The sequence below is a fragment of the Onthophagus taurus genome, chromosome 10 (genome assembly GCF_036711975.1).
Source record: "Onthophagus taurus isolate NC chromosome 10, IU_Otau_3.0, whole genome shotgun sequence".
NCBI lineage: Eukaryota > Metazoa > Arthropoda > Insecta > Coleoptera > Scarabaeidae > Onthophagus > Onthophagus taurus.
In genome coordinates, this window is record NC_091975.1 from 3,563,714 (window position 1) to 3,582,008 (window position 18,295).

The 18,295-nt window shown below is 29.7% G+C and overlaps 7 protein-coding genes across 9 annotated transcripts; 1 reads left to right on the forward strand and 6 right to left on the reverse strand.

Moving 5' to 3' along the window:
- The first annotated feature begins 238 nt into the window (after nt 1-238).
- Nucleotides 239-2,888, forward strand: LOC111428271 (Glycerol-3-phosphate dehydrogenase 1). Of its 3 annotated transcripts, none has more exons than XM_023063724.2 (6): nt 239-464; nt 584-761; nt 867-1,007; nt 1,070-1,662; nt 1,714-1,806; nt 2,773-2,888. In XM_023063724.2, the coding sequence occupies exons 1-6, from the start codon at nt 418-420 to the stop codon at nt 2,816-2,818; spliced, it is 1,098 nt and encodes a 365-aa protein (XP_022919492.1). In that variant the 5' UTR covers nt 239-417; the 3' UTR covers nt 2,819-2,888. The 3 variants fall into 3 exon arrangements, with proteins under 3 accessions (XP_022919492.1, XP_071055538.1, XP_022919493.1); XM_071199437.1 differs by lacking the exon at nt 2,773-2,888 and adding an exon at nt 2,138-2,333; XM_023063725.2 differs by lacking the exon at nt 2,773-2,888 and adding an exon at nt 2,394-2,567 and having other exon boundaries at nt 240-464.
- Nucleotides 2,884-4,083, reverse strand: LOC111428272 (methionyl-tRNA formyltransferase, mitochondrial). Its single transcript, XM_023063726.2, has 3 exons — nt 3,897-4,083; nt 3,644-3,844; nt 2,884-3,591 (listed from the first exon to the last, which is right to left on the reverse strand). The coding sequence occupies exons 1-3, from the start codon at nt 4,052-4,054 to the stop codon at nt 2,952-2,954; spliced, it is 999 nt and encodes a 332-aa protein (XP_022919494.1). The 5' UTR covers nt 4,055-4,083; the 3' UTR covers nt 2,884-2,951.
- Nucleotides 4,084-4,123: 40 nt separating this feature from the next.
- LOC111428221 (acyl-CoA Delta-9 desaturase-like) lies at nt 4,124-5,396 on the reverse strand. The gene is made up of 4 exons (XM_071199438.1): nt 5,166-5,396; nt 4,973-5,103; nt 4,532-4,920; nt 4,124-4,481 (listed from the first exon to the last, which is right to left on the reverse strand). Exons 1-4 carry the CDS (start codon nt 5,371-5,373, stop codon nt 4,166-4,168), a joined length of 1,044 nt encoding a protein of 347 aa, XP_071055539.1. The 5' UTR covers nt 5,374-5,396; the 3' UTR covers nt 4,124-4,165.
- An 80-nt stretch (nt 5,397-5,476) lies between these two features.
- Nucleotides 5,477-8,293, reverse strand: LOC111428423 (acyl-CoA Delta-9 desaturase-like). Its single transcript, XM_023063925.2, has 4 exons — nt 8,018-8,293; nt 6,747-6,985; nt 6,422-6,552; nt 5,477-6,366 (listed from the first exon to the last, which is right to left on the reverse strand). The coding sequence occupies exons 2-4, from the start codon at nt 6,952-6,954 to the stop codon at nt 5,662-5,664; spliced, it is 1,044 nt and encodes a 347-aa protein (XP_022919693.1). The 5' UTR covers nt 6,955-6,985; nt 8,018-8,293; the 3' UTR covers nt 5,477-5,661.
- Nucleotides 8,294-10,497: 2,204 nt separating this feature from the next.
- On the reverse strand, nt 10,498-11,831 carry LOC111428099 (acyl-CoA Delta-9 desaturase-like). The gene is made up of 3 exons (XM_023063497.2): nt 11,521-11,831; nt 11,334-11,464; nt 10,498-11,273 (listed from the first exon to the last, which is right to left on the reverse strand). The coding sequence occupies exons 1-3, from the start codon at nt 11,732-11,734 to the stop codon at nt 10,566-10,568; spliced, it is 1,053 nt and encodes a 350-aa protein (XP_022919265.1). The 5' UTR covers nt 11,735-11,831; the 3' UTR covers nt 10,498-10,565.
- A 2,045-nt stretch (nt 11,832-13,876) lies between these two features.
- LOC111428222 (acyl-CoA desaturase 1-like) lies at nt 13,877-16,122 on the reverse strand. The gene is made up of 4 exons (XM_023063662.2): nt 15,657-16,122; nt 15,395-15,600; nt 14,259-14,444; nt 13,877-14,198 (listed from the first exon to the last, which is right to left on the reverse strand). The coding sequence occupies exons 1-4, from the start codon at nt 16,017-16,019 to the stop codon at nt 13,913-13,915; spliced, it is 1,041 nt and encodes a 346-aa protein (XP_022919430.2). The 5' UTR covers nt 16,020-16,122; the 3' UTR covers nt 13,877-13,912.
- Nucleotides 16,123-16,659: 537 nt separating this feature from the next.
- LOC111428223 (acyl-CoA Delta-9 desaturase-like) lies at nt 16,660-17,983 on the reverse strand. The gene is made up of 4 exons (XM_023063663.2): nt 17,703-17,983; nt 17,513-17,643; nt 17,069-17,457; nt 16,660-17,014 (listed from the first exon to the last, which is right to left on the reverse strand). Exons 1-4 carry the CDS (start codon nt 17,887-17,889, stop codon nt 16,732-16,734), a joined length of 990 nt encoding a protein of 329 aa, XP_022919431.1. The 5' UTR covers nt 17,890-17,983; the 3' UTR covers nt 16,660-16,731.
- Nucleotides 17,984-18,295: the final 312 nt, after the last annotated feature.

The window sequence follows — 18,295 nt, forward strand, 5'->3', positions numbered from 1 at the left end:
GAGAGTGTATAAATAGTGGTGGGGGTATTAATAAATCCAACCATTAAATTTTATTTCTTTCGAAATCAATAAAATTGCAACGTAAATTTAATTAAATATAACTTAAATCTTTGATATAAACTTATTTCTATAAATTACAATTGAATGAAGTAGATTTGAAACGATGGGGAGAATAAAATTTTATCTCCAGATCGTTAAATATATTCTATGTCCCACAAAACAGTCTCTACAGTGAGATGACCTTAAAACCGTCTGCGTCCCCACTCATGTGCCCCACACACGGTGTTATCTCAATTTTGAAGCCAAGTCGTATAAAGAACTCGTAATCATTTACTATTTGTCAACCAGTAGTGTCTGGTTCTTGATCATTTTTGATACTTTTGGTTTTTTTTTGACCTTCGGGGCTAAATTTAAGTGATGTCGAAGAAATTAAAGAAAGTATGCATCGTGGGTAGCGGAAATTGGTAAGTATTTGTATGGTTTCAGTTAAATTTTATTTATAAAATCGTTAAATTCATTATTTAACCTAACTAACTTTTTAAAACGTCATTTTTGACATTTAATTTTTCAAAATTATTTTTAGGGGTTCTGTTATTGCAAAAATCGTGGGGACTAATGTCTTGAATTTACCTCATTTTGATAATACTGTTACAATGTATGTCTATGAAGAGGTTATTAATGGGAAAAACCTTACAGATATTATTAATGAAACTCATGAAAATGTCAAGTATTTACCAGGGCATAAATTACCAGAAAATGTGGTATGTAAATAAACATCTTTAAACTTTACACTCTTATCTTAAAGTACAAATTACAATCTGATAATTAAATAAAAATAATCTTATTTTATTTTATTTTTTTGATAGGTTGCGATTCCTGATGTTGTTGATGCCGCCAAAGATGCTGATATATTAATTTTTGTGCTTCCTCATCAATTTATTAGAACTATATGTTCCACTTTATTTGAAAAAATTAAACCTACCGCTATTGGTTTATCATTAATTAAAGTAAGTTTTGACTTTTCATTACTAGAGGGATATAAGGATAAATAATTACAATTTTTAAATAGGGTTTTGACCAAGCTGCTGGTGGTGGAATTGAATTAATTTCCCATATAATCACCCGCCATTTAAGAATACAATGTGCTGTCTTAATGGGAGCTAATTTAGCACCCGAAGTTGCTGATGAAAAATTCTGCGAAACTACAATTGGATGTCGAGACAGCCGAGTTGCCCCTTATTTAAGAGACATCATCCAAACGAGTTACTTCAGAGTTGTTGTGGTTGATGATGAAGATGCTGTCGAAATTTGCGGAGCATTAAAGAATATTGTAGCTTGCGGAGCTGGTTTTGTGGACGGTCTCGATCTTGGAGATAACACAAAAGCGGCAGTAATTCGTTTGGGTTTGATGGAAATGATTAAATTCGTTGATGTTTTTTATCCTGGTAGTAAACTTTCAACATTTTTTGAAAGTTGCGGTGTCGCTGATTTAATTACAACATGTTATGGGGGACGTAATCGGAAAGTGTGCGAGGCGTTTGTAAGAACACGGAAAACAATTAAAGAACTTGAAGATTCGATGTTAAATGGGCAAAAATTACAAGGTCCGATTACGGCTGAAGAAGTCAATTTTATGTTGAAAAAGAAGGAGATGGAGGATAAGTAAGAATTAAAGTTTTCTTTTTTCTTGATTACAACAAAATCTTTTTTTAGATTTCCGCTTTTTACTGCTATTCATAAGATTTGTAACGGCGATATTCCTCCGGAAGGTATGATTGATTGTATTAGAAATCATCCCGAGCATATGTAAGTATTGATCATCAAAAGTAAGGTTAGAATTGGAAATCCTATTCGTGCAATTATTGTTGGGATTTTTTAAATTTTTATGTTTACAAATTTTTCTTCATGTTGGTTTTAAATTTACCTTTTCAGAACGAGAAACGAGATTTTTTTTTTACAAAAAAAAAAATTAATAAACAGAATTAACTATAAAAATTTAAATATAACCTCAATTTTTTTTTTTTTGTAAAAAATATATAATAAAGTAAGATAAAAATGTGTTTTTAACTAATTTTAAGAAAATGTGATTGTCATTTGTTGGATTTGTTAAATTTGTTGAATTTATGTTAAATTTCAGGTTTATCCCGAAAAATATTTCCTTTGTGTAACCCGAGTCATCCCAAAAACCTTTCTTTTAACCATTTATTTACAATTATTAAGTGTTTTTTATGTGCTTGGTCTTTTTTATGTCATCATTAAAACAGATTATATTTTTTTACATTTTTTACACGTATTTGTAAATAAGTGGAAAATATATTACAAAAATCAAGAAATTGGCTTTTTTATTTTATACATATATTTAAATTTAAACGAACGCTTTTTTTACTTTCCAGGGAGACTAAACACTATCAGTCTAAACTGTGAACAATGAAGAACAAAAAATGTGTTTGTGCCATAAAACTTTCTCTTTTTTCTACTTTATCAATTTTTTTACTTTTTTGCATGGTAATTTAAGTAATAACCACAATGTACATAATATTTCAATAATTAAATGTAATTAACTCGTGTTTATTAATGTGCTAATTAATTTAACCTTGTTCATTGTGTCAATTAAAAAATTTAAGGCAATAAACAACCCAAATACGCTTTGTTTCTTATTTGTTTAAAGTAAGTATCATATTTGAATGTTTGAGATTTAAACATTTTTTTTATTTACCGCCATCTATTTTTAAAAAGTTCAACTTATCTTCATTAATTTTTCTAATTTTTTAGGGTTAAAATGTCTTTACCACCAGAAGAACCAGAAACAGAATTATAAATCATTAAAAATATTAATCGACTTTTGTTAAATACCTTAATTATCACAAAATAAAATTTTTGGAGCGCCATCTATATTTTTATTGTTCAACATATTTGACATAAATCAATTTTTAAAAAATTTTATAATTTAATTAACAAAACAGTTTATTTGGGATTTTTCTTAAATACCCATTATTAAACTCTTCGGCATTCATTATCTTTTTGTTAACAATTCCCAACGATTTAACACTAATAAAGTTATGATCGGAACACATTATTTTGAGAGTTTTATCTTTTTTATCATAAACCACTCCACCGGGTACTATTGAATTATTTTTATATGAACACAACTTTACATTATAAAGCTTAATTGGTAAATTTCCACATTTCGTATTTAAAGGATATAAACCATCTAAAGCACGGCTTAAATTATAAACATCGATTGCAATCATTTTGTTAAAGATAACATTGGCGAAATTACTTTTTATTTTTGGAGCATTTGTCACCCCTATTTCACTTTGTTTTTGAGCCTTTAACTTATGTAAATTATACAATGTTTCAATTAAAGTTTTAGCTCCTAGTTCAGATAGATTTTTATACAAATTAACTTGAGTTGTGTCACTAGAAATTTCAATTTCAGCTTGATTTAAAATCTCCCCAATATCGAAATGTTTTGGTTTTACCTTCATAATTGAAACTCCTGTTTTTGCGTCACCATTTGCTAAAGCGTAAATAATAGGGGCCGCTCCTCTCCAACGTGGTAATAAACTTGCATGAACATTTAACATTCCTCTAAAAAATTATAGATTCATAGATACACTTATTTATTATTCTTTTAGCTTACAATGGAAATGAATTTATAATTTTTTCCGGTATTAAATATCCAAAGGAAACCACCAAACCCAAATCGAAACCATTAATTTCGTTCGTTAAAGGCCATTGATGAAGTATTATATTTTCTTGAGCACTAAATGAATAAATCTTATTTGGTTTGCTTTTAAATGTGGTTACAACTTCTAAACGATCTATAATTACTTTTTTTCTACTAAAATCATTTTCTTAATACAAAATTAAGTGATTTGAATGGATTTGCTTACCATTCAATAGTTAGAGCTTTTAGGCTTTCTAATGAAAATTGATCCGTACCGAAGAATAATACTTTATAAGGAGGCTTAAATTTACTTAAATCTGTACAAAAATATCGTTTAGTATGGGAAACAATTATTAATTTTGATAATTTCCGTAAGATATACATTTTTTAAGGTTATGTTATGATTAAGTAAGGTTAACTATTTTACAGGTTTCTATAATACAAAAAATTTATTTAAATTTATAACATTTAAAGTATAAACATTATTAATACAAATTATATTCTCTTATAGATTATTTTAACATTTTCTTTATCTTCTAAACGTTGATCTTTATCGCCCCATCCCCAAACGGGATGTGTACCATCTCCCGTTCTTAAAACACGATTTTTAATAGTTTCTTTAGAAACCGTTTTCAAATCGTGAGCCCAACCAATTTTCGCCATTAAGTCCAAAAAGATGCACGTTAAATTTAAGGAGTAATTACCAAATTCTGAACATTTGTAATCCCAAGGAAATACGTGATGATAATTATGAGATCCTTCTCCTAAACTTAAAACGCTTATATAAGAAACTTCAGTTCCATACATATTTCTAAAAGAAGAAAATTAATAATTAAAACGAAAGGAATTTAAATAATTTACTTATCATAAGGTCTATTTCCTACGTGATGAGTAATCGAATTAATCGATAAAGTTCCGTTTAATGTAATCGTATATCTCCATATATTCATAAAATACGAGGAATAAAACGTTTCGTTCCAAAAATAAATCGGAATTAAAGTTGGAATTATAAAGGTCATTATAGGCATTATGATGGGATAATATTTCTTTTGAAAAATCAAAATCGGTTCGCTTAGGAGATCATTGAAGTCGATATTTTTGCTTTTTTCAAATACCGCTGGGTGTTTTCGAGACATTAAACATCCAATGTGCGAGAAGAAAAGGCCTCGTTTTGGGTTATGAGGGTCAGCATCGGTTTCACTATATTTATGATGCGATCGATGATCTCTTGCCCAATCTATAATTGAACCCTTTAAACCGAAAAGGAATTAATTTAAATACTTATAATTTTCATTTTCTTGCCTGAAAAGCCATAGAATTTAAAATAACGAGAAAAACTTTTAATTTCTTTGTTGCTTTGTAAGCTTTATGAGTCCAAAGGCGATGAGCACCGGCTGTTAATCCAAAACCGGTGAAAATCATCATTAATATTGCTAAAAAAAAGATAAATTTAAAGTGGTAAATATAAAGCTTGCTTTATGGCTTTATGTCTCACCATAAAGAATTGTTTTTCCCAATGCTGACGTAAAGAGAACATACCAACTGTATATAAACGAAATGTGTATGTATATCATAAAGATAATATTTCTCCACACTAATTTTAATTTCCAATCGGTTTCAATAATTGATTCTGTCGCATTTTGTTCGATTAAATCCGATTCTTCTAAAACGCCGGTTGCATTATTATTTGTATCGTTAAACATTTTTTAAATTTTAAAGTTTCAAAAACAAACTGTTTTTAATTAACAATGTTTAATAAAATGGAGATAAAATTACAAGGAGATAAAATTGAAATAAAACCACCTCTGCTTTTTTCAATACACTTTAATAAATTAAATGATCGCCTTATTTAAACAGTGCAAAAAACTTATTATCTAATAGTTATATCACATGATATTTCAATTTTTGTTTGTAATAGTAAAAATCTACAAATCACCAAGTGATAAAATTGGTCTTTGAGTAGATCCATAACTTTGTTTTGATTTTTAATATTAATCTTGTTTATTTAAAATGAGAGCACCTGTTCTTTCTTCTTCACTTTGATCCTTATCGCCCCATCCCCACAATTCATGAGATCCATCTCCCGTTCGTTCAACCCTCTTTCTAACCATATCTTCAGAAACCGTTTTTAAATCGTAAGCCCAACCGATTTTCGCCATTAAATCAATAAACAAGCACGTTAAATTAACGCTGTACTTTCCTAATTCAGCGGTTTTATAATCCCATGGGAAAGTGTGATGATAGTTGTGCCACCCTTCGCCCAAAGCCAAAAGGGCTACCGATAAATTTTCAGCGGGATTAATATATTTATCGTAAGGCTTGTCTCCAAACATATGGGCAGCCGAGTTCACCAACCAAGTTACATTTAAAGCCCAGGCGTATCGAAGGAGATTCATAAAGAAAGCGTTTTTGAAAGTTTCACCCCAGAAGTACATCGGAACCCAAGTCGGAATGAGAAAACAAAAAATTGGCATCACCATTAAATAGTAATCTTTTTGGAATTTAAGAATCGGATCTGCATATAAATCGGACATATCAATTCCTTTTCCTTTTTGTTTGACTTCCGGGTGTTTACGACACAATAACCAACCAACATGGGAAAAGAAAAAGCCTCGCTTTGCATTATGTGGATCAGCATCGGTTTCACTAAATTTGTGGTGAACACGATGATCACGAGCCCAATCAACAACAGCATCCTAAAATAAAAATAATGAAATATATTTTAATTAGGCTATTTTTTTTCTTTCGTACTTGGAAAGCGATTGTATTAAAAATTGTTAACATTAATCTTAAAGGCCATTTTGCTTTATAAGATTTATGAGCCCATAATCGATGAGCACCAGCAGTTATTCCCAATCCACTTAGTTGATACATTATAAAAGCTAAAAAAGAAATTATTATTAATTATTCGAATCAACATGAAGAGTTTGTGACTAACTTAACTGATGACATTACATTTCAAAAATTATTGTATTTATATTATATAAATGTTAAAGTGGTATTTTGGACTTTAATTAATATTCTGACTCATAAATATGATATGATAATTTTAATCTTTTCAATTAATTTTTCTTACCAAAAATTGTTGTTGCTAATTTAGCGGAAGTAAACGCTAAATAACAACCGTAAATAGCAGCTAAATGTAGATAACCCATTAAAATGATGTTCCTCCATACGGGTTTTAATTTCCTGTTATCGGGCTTTTGATTTCCACCGGAAAATTCTGATATTAACTCTTCGCCTTCGAAGAGAATACCAGTTTGGCTCGACAGATTAGGTGCCATCGCTTCGAAAATTTCTTTTAACGCCGAAAATCTTCAAAGAAAAAGGAAAAATAAGGTATTGCAATTTTAAATTTATTGCTTGGTTTTTGTGAAAAGGAAGTCGGCGATTTCTGGGCTATCATTAAATTGTTAAATTGACTAATTTTTTTAAATTGGATGTCGGTTAAAAGTTCTTTTAGCATGTTCAAAAACAATTTGAAACGAAGAAAAACAACTATTTTATTAAATTTAAAAAATTAAATTAATAGTTATGAACTTATGTAAATGTTAAATGTCAATTTGACGTTTGTCATTTAAATTAATTTTTTAAAACCTTTAAGATATTAATGATTATTTTAAAAAAGAAATGTTAAGATTTATTTAATTAAAGAAATCGTTTTTTAATTACCAAAAATAAACATAAAATGATTTTATTTAATTAAATTTATTGTTTTGTTGACGTTTTTAAACGTCAGTTTAACATTAAACGTCAAAAATATGTCAATAATAAATGTGCATGTTTAAATTAATTTGTTTTAATTATTATTATTATTATTTATATTTAATCAGATTGATAATAAATTAGTGTTTTTAATCACGTAGCAAATTAATCAATAAAATTAAAATGTAAACAAGTATTGATTTAAATGTTAAATGAATTGCAAAGGTTTTTTATAAAGCCTTGATGATGACCTTCAAAATGTCAGCTGGAAAAGCTTTTTCTTAATCGGGAAAATCAATACTCCACGTTGAACGGAGATTTTTATTAAAAAAAAATTGTTTAATCTTATTGATTAAGAAAAGGAATTAATTTTATTTTAATTTACAAGTTAAATTTTTTTAAATAAAAAGACTTAAATATAAGGAATTATTAATTTAAAGCTTTGGATCAAACTGATCAGACCATGAACTTCTAAGCCAATGAGAAAGCAGATTCAAGAAACAGGTGATGAGGGTGTTTCTTTTTAATAAATTAAACATAAATAAATATGTTTGCTAAAAATATTTTTAAAAAAATGAGATAAGATGGTTATAAACTTTATCAAAAAATCAATAAAATTTTTATTTTTAAGTTATTTCTTACCAAAAAAAACTTTTTTTATCCAAAACTTATTTATTCTCCACTTTACAAAAATAAATGTATTAAAATAAAATTTTTGATCCACACTAAACGACAGTTTAATGCAGAATGCTCGGAAATGATCCGCACAAGTTAAAAAAGAACCGGCAAACTGAACTTGGTGGTCGAATGGAGTCCAAAGGTCGTTAAAAGGGGGCCCGAGTCGGACGACAGAAGCGGAGCCCTACGATTTGGCGGCGCAATCGTGGCGTGATCGTACTTCTGCCCCCCCACCTTCTCTATTTTACTGTTTCCTAGAGACCACGTTCTCTTTCGTTGTTGGCAGAAATACGCGAAAATCGTTAACCGAAACGAAATCGTTAAAAAAAATCAGCTTTTTTTGGATAACGCCGTTTATTAATTAAAACAAAAATCATTAACTATAATTAAATTTTAATGGAATAATAAAGAATTAAAGAAATCCATTAACATATCGTGACATTGAAAACCTTTAAATGATTCAACAAAACGTTGTTATGGCAAGAAAAGGTAATTCGGTTTAATAGTTCGAGAATCATCGGAAAATAATCAACAATTAAAGCATTAATTTTTTACAAATAGTTTATATATATCTATGTATGTGTAAATTAAAAGCATCTTTAGTATCACTTAACGACAGTATAATAATCGACAAAACGAAAAATATGTATGTGCATACAAATGGATTAGATTTACTCAAAATAGAACGGTTTCCGCAAAAACAATCCGTATTATAAAAAAAATGATTATGTGCTGTTTATATCATTTTAAAAGGAAGTTGTTTCAACTTAATTATAAAATCAACTTTTTAGTTTAAGAAATTTACGAAATTAAATGTCAGAGTCTGGTTGTCAACGTCAAATAAAAAACGTCAATGTATAATAATTAATTACTAAATCTAAATTAACCCGTCATTGGTCACTAGATCAATCATAACATACGAAAACAAGTAGCTTTGTGAGAGAAAATCACACATAACATATTAAAAAATGTTCTTATCTCGGTTATTTTTTAATGTAACCCTATCGTGTTTGGATTTATTTTAAACGATTTTTTATAAAGATTATAAGAATCGACGTTCCAGTTGATATTGATACCCATTTTAAAGAAAAATGTGAAACATTTGTAATTTTCCTTAAAAATTCTTTAAAATTAGCACAGACTTAAAGAATTTATTTCAAAACAATAGACTCAACAGAAAAGTTAATAAATAAAGATTAACAGGAAATTTTGTTATATCATGTTTTGAAATCATCTTGTCACATTGACGTTCAATAAAACAAACAGTAACACCAACAACAACCCTATTTGATCTTGACAGGTATAGATAAAAATAGATTGAAGCTATAATTAGAAAACTATCTAAAACGTCAAAGTGTGTTAAAAGGTATCAATGAATCCTTTTGGAGCACCAATCAGCATGTGGCACTTGAAATGTACTATGGGATAAATCAACATGATTACCAATGGCATTAATCGCAATAATCATAGTAATGTTAATTCCTCTTTCACCGGATGTAACACTTCCTACTTCCTTAACACCTTATATATTATCGCCAATGTTCCTAGGTATAACCGTCCCAAGGTACAACACTTTCCCCTATCACTGGGAAACTAATGGATGTCAAAATGTTTCTTAATGACATAAAAGGTGTCAAAAATGTGTGTGGTACGTTCAAATTACTTGAAGTCACAAAAATTCTTCATCTTTCCCAATCCTGTCATTCATTTTTCCCGATAACGTTACTACTTTGTTCCAACACTCTGGTATAATCCGGATACCTTTAAGTAATTATAATTACGCCCTTAGAGAGTCCGCCGCGGTGTGTAACGAAGTAAGGATTCAAAATCAAATGTTCCTTTAAGTTTGACGCCGTACCGGATTGTTAGGTCGATCGATAGGCATCATTATAACCTCTTCCTATCTTGCTGACTCATCACTCATAACTTGCATTTACACTCACTATCCGTTGAAAATAAGGAAATTCTACAATCCGGAAATTTCCGGCTCTCACGCTTGACCCGCTTACCACGCTTACGGGATTAATAAATATTTTATTTATTTATTAAAAGCTACTTTTTATTTTAATGCAATCATAATATTATTATTGACATAGTTTAGTGAAGAGATTAAAGGTTGATCTTATAAGACAACAGCTGATCCTTAATTTTTTATAAATAAATCATTTCGTGTTCATGTGTCTTATGTAAAAATAAATATGACAGACTAGTGTTAGAATAAATAATTCAATATTTTTCTAATGAGAAAAATAAATGATTCAATAATTATGTTCAAACAATCGTTGTTTAAACTTTAATATTTATGTAAATTTATTCAGAAAGTCTACATATTTTATAACAATTAATCCTTTGTTTTTCAAGGTCGAAAGGAATTGATACAAATTTATGAAAATATGTTTGTTTATTTTAAGTAAAAATGATTGTTTAAATAAATAAATTAAGTCTTGCAATGCATAAATTAATAATTATAATTCAACGAATGTCATATCTCCAAAGAAAAATAAATCATCATTTATTGTAATTTTCTGTTAAGAATGATGGCTTCGTTACGTTCTTCGGCCGGTTGATCTTTATCGCCCCATCCCCACAATTCATGGGTACCATCTCCAGTTCTTTCAACCCTCTTTTTGATCATGTCAACAGAAACCGTTTTCATATCATAAGCCAATCCAAGTTTTGCCATAAAATCGATAAACAAACATGATAAATTTACGCTGTATTTTCCTAATTCAGAGGTTTTGTAATCCCATGGGAAAGTGTGATGATAGTTGTGCCATCCTTCACCTAAAGCCAAAACGGCAACAGTTTTATTTTCAGCCGGGTTGATGTATTTATCGTATGGTTTATCTCCAAACATATGAGCAGCAGAGTTAACCAACCAAGTTATATTCAAAGTCCAAACGTATCTGAAGAGATTAAGGAAGAAAGCATTTTGGAAGGTTTCATCCCAAAAGTACATCGGAATTATAGTTGGAATAACGAAGCAGATTAAAGGCATTACGATTAAGTAGTAATCTTTTTGGAACTTAAGAATTGGATCTGCGTATAAATCGGACATGTCGATTCCTTTTCCTTTAGCTTTAACTTCTGGATGTTTACGGCAAAGCAACCAACCGACGTGAGCGAAGAAAAATCCACGTTTGGCGTTGTGGGGATCAGCATCAGTTTCGCTGTATTTGTGGTGAACTCGATGGTCGCGAGCCCAATCAACAACAGCGTCCTTAAAGAATCAAATTTAAATTTTTACTTTAAAATTTTTTTTTTATTTTTGATTTCTTACCTGGAAAGCAATTGTGTTGAAAATTGTTAATAAAAGAGTTAATGGCCATTTAGCTTTGTAGGATTTATGAGCCCATAAACGATGAGCACCGGCTGTAATTCCCAAACCTCCCATTTGATACATGGCAATGGCTAACAAATTAAATAATTTATTAGTTAATTTTTTAATTGAAAAATTAAAAACTTACAAAAGAAAACAGTTTTCCACATAGCAGAAGTAGCCATAAGATAAGCACCATAAACCCCAGCAATATGAAGATATCCCATAAGAATAATGTTTCTCCATACTAACTCCAATTTCCTATTATCCGGTTTTTGCACGTTTCCGGGTAATTCTTGAACGGCGATTTCATTTTCGGTCTCGAATAAGACCCCGGTTTCACTCAAAGCGTTAGGTGGCATTTTCTCGAAAATTTATCCTCTTTCTTTGGAACGAATCACTAAGTTTAACTTGAATATTTATTTCACGATTTCAATTCAAGAACAACTGGATTGCAACTGGCTAGCATATGACCCGAATGCGAATTTATAGAGCCCGCCGTTATCATGAATATTATCATTAATCTATGCGACTTATTCCAAATGATATTAAAGGTTAAGAGGTTTTTGGTGGGAAATTGAAACGAACTCTCGAACCCTTTGTATGTAAATTTTTTGAATGGTTCATCTGAATTAGCAACGCTTTTTTTGCGTTGCTGATTCCGGTTTGAATCGGGGTTTAGGTTATGTCTAATAATTAAAATGGCAGTTTAAATACTTTAAATTGTGGAAATACCAACGTTTTGAAAATAAAATGTTTTTACTAATTTTAAAGTGTATTAAAAAATACATAATAAATTATGTGGTTTTATTATTTATAATAAAATAAAAAAATAATATGTATTCATTATTCCTTAATAATTATTCAAATTTAAATTTGATATTTCATATTATTTTTTGTTCCGTGGAGATGGCGCTTTACATTACGAGCTTGGTGGTGTAATTTGTGTGGAAAAGAAAATTAATTTTGTCTTGTTTAAAATGTTTATTAATATCGGTGAGTATTTCACATCTCCGTAATTTCTTCATTTTATTGATATTTTATTGATTCCTTATAGTTACCGCTCATTATCGCCTCGTATTTGACAAGTACCAAGAATGAGGTTATGATTTGTTATAACCTGTCAAAATGCGATTTAAAAAGGGTTTTTTGGTAAGTTTTATAAGGTTTTATTGTTGTGTTTCGATGATTTCTTGTGTGTTTGTTACTAAAGTACGTGATTGGACTTCGGTGATTTGTACCGAATAATTTTTAGCAAACCTGTCAAAATGTGATTTATTTTGATAATAAATTTGAGTTTATGTATCAAATTAATGTTAAAACATCGTGTTTCATGGTAAATAGTAGCACACAGTATTAATCTAAAAATGTTTAAGAAAAAAGTCTTTTTGACCTTCATATCGATTACATTCTTAAAGATAAACACATTGTTGGCGAAAAGATAGCTAAGCAATTATAAATTCATTTTTGTATTACAAGATTTTTTTGTTATAGTAAAAAACGTGGGAGATATCGATATTGCAATTGTTAAGACGTAACAAAAAATTGATTACAATTGATTAGAATCGAACAATACGACGTGGATTCGTGAAAAATCCGTGACACCACCTACCACATCAGGTTTTTTGTTCAATCTCGGAAACTGGAGAAACGTAGTTATGTTAGAACAATCGCCCAAAATCTAATAAATCGATAACTAACACATATCGCGAACTTTGTATCAATATCAAAGGTTGTCCCTTATCTTTATGTCCTTTTTTGCTAAAAATATAAATACGGCGTATTCTTTTTTGATGGGTTCTCAATTGGCCACTTTCGAGACATCTGCTTTTTTAATCGGATCACGATAAGAAATTAAAATCAAAATGGTACGGGCTTTTATTGTATTCATTTATGTAATTTGCTAATAATAATATTGTGACATAAGATTTATTTTATTTAAACGACTTTTTTAATTAAATTTAATTTTTATTATACGACAATTATGATTGTAATTGTCAAACTTATCTATTGGAATATTCCTAGATAACACAAAAATGTGATACTACGTGACAATCAATTTTGAACACCCCTTTTATCGAAATAAAAATGTTTGTGTAGAATGGAAAATTACTTTGCTATTTAATTATGTTAAAAATGCTTTTATTTCGCCTTAAACGGATTTGATTAGAGGTCAAAATCTAAATCGATTACTCATAATTGCCTCAATAAACATACTTAAGTAAGCAATAATCTATCCTATTATGAAATTTCTTTAGAATACGGTTATAATTTGAATAAAAAAAAATCACAAAAAAAACGAATTAATTTTTGTTTTTTTGCAACATCATTAAAACGCGAAGATAGTGTTATCTTTGAGAACTTGAAATAATTTTTCAGATTTATTATTGCGACAGATTGTCGCAATATTAAATTATTATCGATTTATTATCAATTTGATTTGATTTGAGAGGAATTAAAAGATATGTTAATAAAAATTCTTTTAAATAAATCATTTATTTATCATTACACCGAATTTATCAAAGAATAATAAAATAAAATTAATTAATCATTCGTATTTCACCTTCTTCTGTAACATAAGTTGCATACTCTTTATGAGTACCATCCCCGCATTTCGCGGTTACTTTTTTAACCAATTCCTCCGACGGCGATCTTCTATCGTAAACCAAACCAAATTTGGCGAATAAATCCAACCAAAATGTAGTCACATTCAATCGTCCATACTCGGACGCTTTGTAATCCCACGGAAACGTGTGATGGTAATTGTGCCAACCTTCGCCGACAGACATGAAACTAACGAAAAGATTTTCGCGAGGTTGAATCGATCTTTAAAAAAAAAATAATAATAATAAGATAATTAAATAAACGTCGAAATTAAAGCATTACTTATCGTACGGTTTTCGCCCAAACAAATGTGCAGCACTGTTTACTAGCCAAGTCCCGTTAATAGCAATCACATATCTGGCGAAAACTTGCGTTAAAATAGCCCAATACCAAGATTCGCCCATCCAAAATCGAACTAAAAGTGTTGGAAGTAAAAAGCAGAAAAAGAATTGGATTCGGCTAAAATTTCTGAAAAAGAAATTGATAAATAATTATTTATCATAAATTAATTATCATTAATTATAATATATTATTATTTTTTTAAACTTTACATAAATTAATTTGTTCATAATGGCGTTAATTTTATCTGAAATTTGAAATCCGGGATTTATGTACCTTGAAACAAGAGGCATTAATTGCCAAACGAGTGTTGCATAAGATTATATCTAATCTGCATGTACATAAAGGTGAAGAAATAGTAATTTATAGTGATAAAGCAAAACTCAGCTCAACTGTACAAAGTGCAAGACGATGAGAGAAGATTTTTTGATTATATCCCCTAAATTAAAGAAAGGAACGTAAGCTCCCGCTAATTCCATTCCTTCATTTTTTACTGTTAGAAAAGAATTTCTTTATGTTCATAATATTTATAACTCTAGACTCCTGTCTATGTATAATAAATAACGGAAAATATTGGACACAACATTCGATTTGATTCCACGGTAAACAAACTCGAAGTTCAACATGCTTCGAATACCTCAAAGTCTGGATTCCCCAAACGATTGATTTAGCTATTACTCAAAAATTGGAAGTTTTCTTGGTGCGTCATCCTCGATTATTACTTATAAATTGTTCTTTGACCTGTTGATAAATTGTTGGATTTATTTGGAAGTAAAAAAAATTAGCAGTTATAGAAAGGAATTTTTAATAATTCGAACCATTTTAGCATACTTCAGCAGGAAATATTAATTCAGAATTAAAAGTATTACTACATATTGTTATCATCAATTAAATGTATTTTTAAAATTTACTAATATGTGGTAATCTTGCAACATATTTTGGTGACCCCGAAGTGATCCCAACGTGGTGGTAAAGACACTCGCGTGATTTCATCGTGATCTCAACGTTAACTCTAAATTCTAATTTCTGATATTCATGTGAAAGGATTTTTTGTAGACTATAATAAATAAAATACTCACTTGTCGTACCAAACAACGATAGGATCATTTTTTATATCACTCATATCGACGGTAGCACCTTTTTTAATAACATCCGGATGTTTTTTCATCATTAACCATCCAATATGAGAAAAGAAAAAACCTCTATTTGAATTATGTGGATCAGCATCGGTTTCGCTAAATTTGTGATGAACACGGTGATCTCGAACCCATTCGAAAATTCGATTCTAAAAATATAAACAAAAAAGATTAATCTTGTTTAAAAATTGATTGATTTAATTACGTGACCAGCCGCTGCATAACAAATTAATAAAATAATTTTCATTAATTTCGTTGCTTTGTACGATTTATGTGTGAAATATCTATGAACACCACCTGTAACCCCAAATCCAGCCATACTTCCATAACTAATCGTGAAAATGACTAACTTCCATTTTTGAATGTACGGAAAAGTGAGTAAACCGAATAAAGCTCCGAGATGAAAAAATGCTAAATACCAAATATTAAAGTATTTAAGTTCGTGGTCGAATCGAAACCATAAAAAGTTGTATTTTCCAAACAACTTTTCGTGTTTTTCTTCAACTTTCGATGAGAACTTGATGAAGTTTTTGTTTTCAACAATTGGTGTAACTACGTTTGGGGTCATTTTACACTTTAAACTGTTCTACTTAAACAGCGCGTTTTCGGGTGCTACTTATTATATGATTCTTGTAACCGGAAGTTAGAAAACAATCCAAATTTAACATACAAAACTTCATTAAGGATTCGGATACGAAGAACAATGGTTTTTTTTTTATTTAATTTATTCAAAACTCAATTATTTGTTCAAAATTCGTTTCATTACGATAGATTGCATGTACTTTTAAAAATACTGTGAATTTCATATCGCAATATATGAATGCAGTATATACTACGAAACTACTATGCACTTGCACTATCCCACATAAAATGAAACATAGTTTAATAGTACGGTCATACGGTAGTAAAGTTTCGGGTTTAAGCGTCATTTGGGTTTTGCCGTCGGCTAAACGGCTAAACCCGAATGTTTCTAGTTCTAGATCTAGATATAGTGTAGAGTGTTAGTTCTAGTTTTACACTAGCACTGTTACTATGTAGAACTAACACTATACCTAGAACTAGAAACATTTGGGTTTAGCCGTACATCTCTCAAGACGGCTAAGGCGGTCTGAAGACGCACAGCTAAACCCGAAACTTTCTAGTTCTAGGTCTAGTGCTAGTTCTAGTTTTAGTTCAAGAAAAGTATGTAACATAGTGTTATTTTATGCTAACTAGCGCTACCTACCCCCTACACTCACTGAAAAGTAATAAAATTGATTTAATGGCGGTTTTATTTTAATTTACAAAGTTTTTGTGATTACAACTTCACCGTTTTCTTTAACATAATGCGTATAACTTCCATCTCCTAGTTTATCGGCTGTTCTTTTTATTAATTCTTCGGATGGCGATTTTAAATCATAAGCTAATCCTAATTTGGCGAAAATGTCCAACCAAAAAGTCGTTACGTTTAGTTTTCCATATTCAGAAGCTTTATAATCCCATGGAAATGTGTGATGGTAGTTGTGCCAACCTTCACCAACAGCAGCTATGCTTACCCAAAAATTTTCTCCTGGATTTATTGTTCTAAAATTACAAATTAAAATGTTTATGTATATTTGGTTGCATACTCTAACATACTTATCATAAGGTTTATTTCCATATAAATGCGCAGCACTATTCACCAACCAAGTAGAATTTAAGACAATCATGTACCTCCCAATTTGGCTTAAAGTAGGATAAAACCAAGATTTATCGAAATAAAATCGAATTATTCCAATTGGAATGATAAAACAGAAAATTAATTGGAGATAAATGAAATTTTTGTCGTACCAAACCAAAATTGGATCATTTTTTATATCACTCATATCAACACTAACTCCTTTTTTGATTACGTCGGGGTGCTTTTTCATCATTAGCCATCCAATGTGGGCAAAAAAAAAGCCCCGATTAGAGTTATGAGGATCTGCATCGGTTTCTGAATATTTATGATGAACGCGATGATCTCGCACCCACTCAAAAAGCTTATTCTAAGAGATTTTAAAAGAATCTTAATTTGAAATGATTAAAACTTCAAATAATTACATGTCCAGCGGCGGCGTAACAAATTAATAAAAATATTTTCAATGGAAATCTTGGTTTAAACGAGCGATGCGTAAAACAGCGATGTGCCCCAGCTGTTACTCCAAATCCGGCTAATGTGCCATAAAAAAAACCTTAAATATAAATATTTAAAAAGTTAAATATTTTTTGTTTATGAAAACTTTGTACTTACTAAATAAAACGATTTTCCAACTTTTTATCCAAGGAAAAGTGATAATTCCATAAATTGCAATTAAATGTAACAATCCCAAAAAGATTATGTTGAAATATTTGAGTTGTTGTTGAAACTTAAAACTTAAAATGTGGTGTTTACCAAACATTTTTTTTAACTTACTAAAAAGAAAAGTCCTTTTATGCATTACAAACACTTTGATAAATTTTAATTTTATTTTAAATGGTTTATAACGAATTGATAACAAAAACTTTTAAACCGACCAAACGAGAATTTCTTGTTGAATGATTGTGTTTAAAGCTAGAGGAAGAAACTGCTGAGGTAAGTAATTAAGTTTGTCCTCGTCTTCAAATATTAACTACCAAAGCGATTTTTATTAGAGGTAGACTCATAAAACAAAATGTTCATTATGACACAACCGTCTCGCTTAGAAAGTTAAGTAAAGAAAAGTCATTTATTAAAAGCACTTAGTACTCATAACTTCGCAGAAAACTCCATAAACCACGAACGGTTCTTGTGTAATAAACGATTGACACCTTTTCGATATGTCAAAGGAAGATTTTCTCAAAAAGGAGGATTCTCTTTTGTTGTCT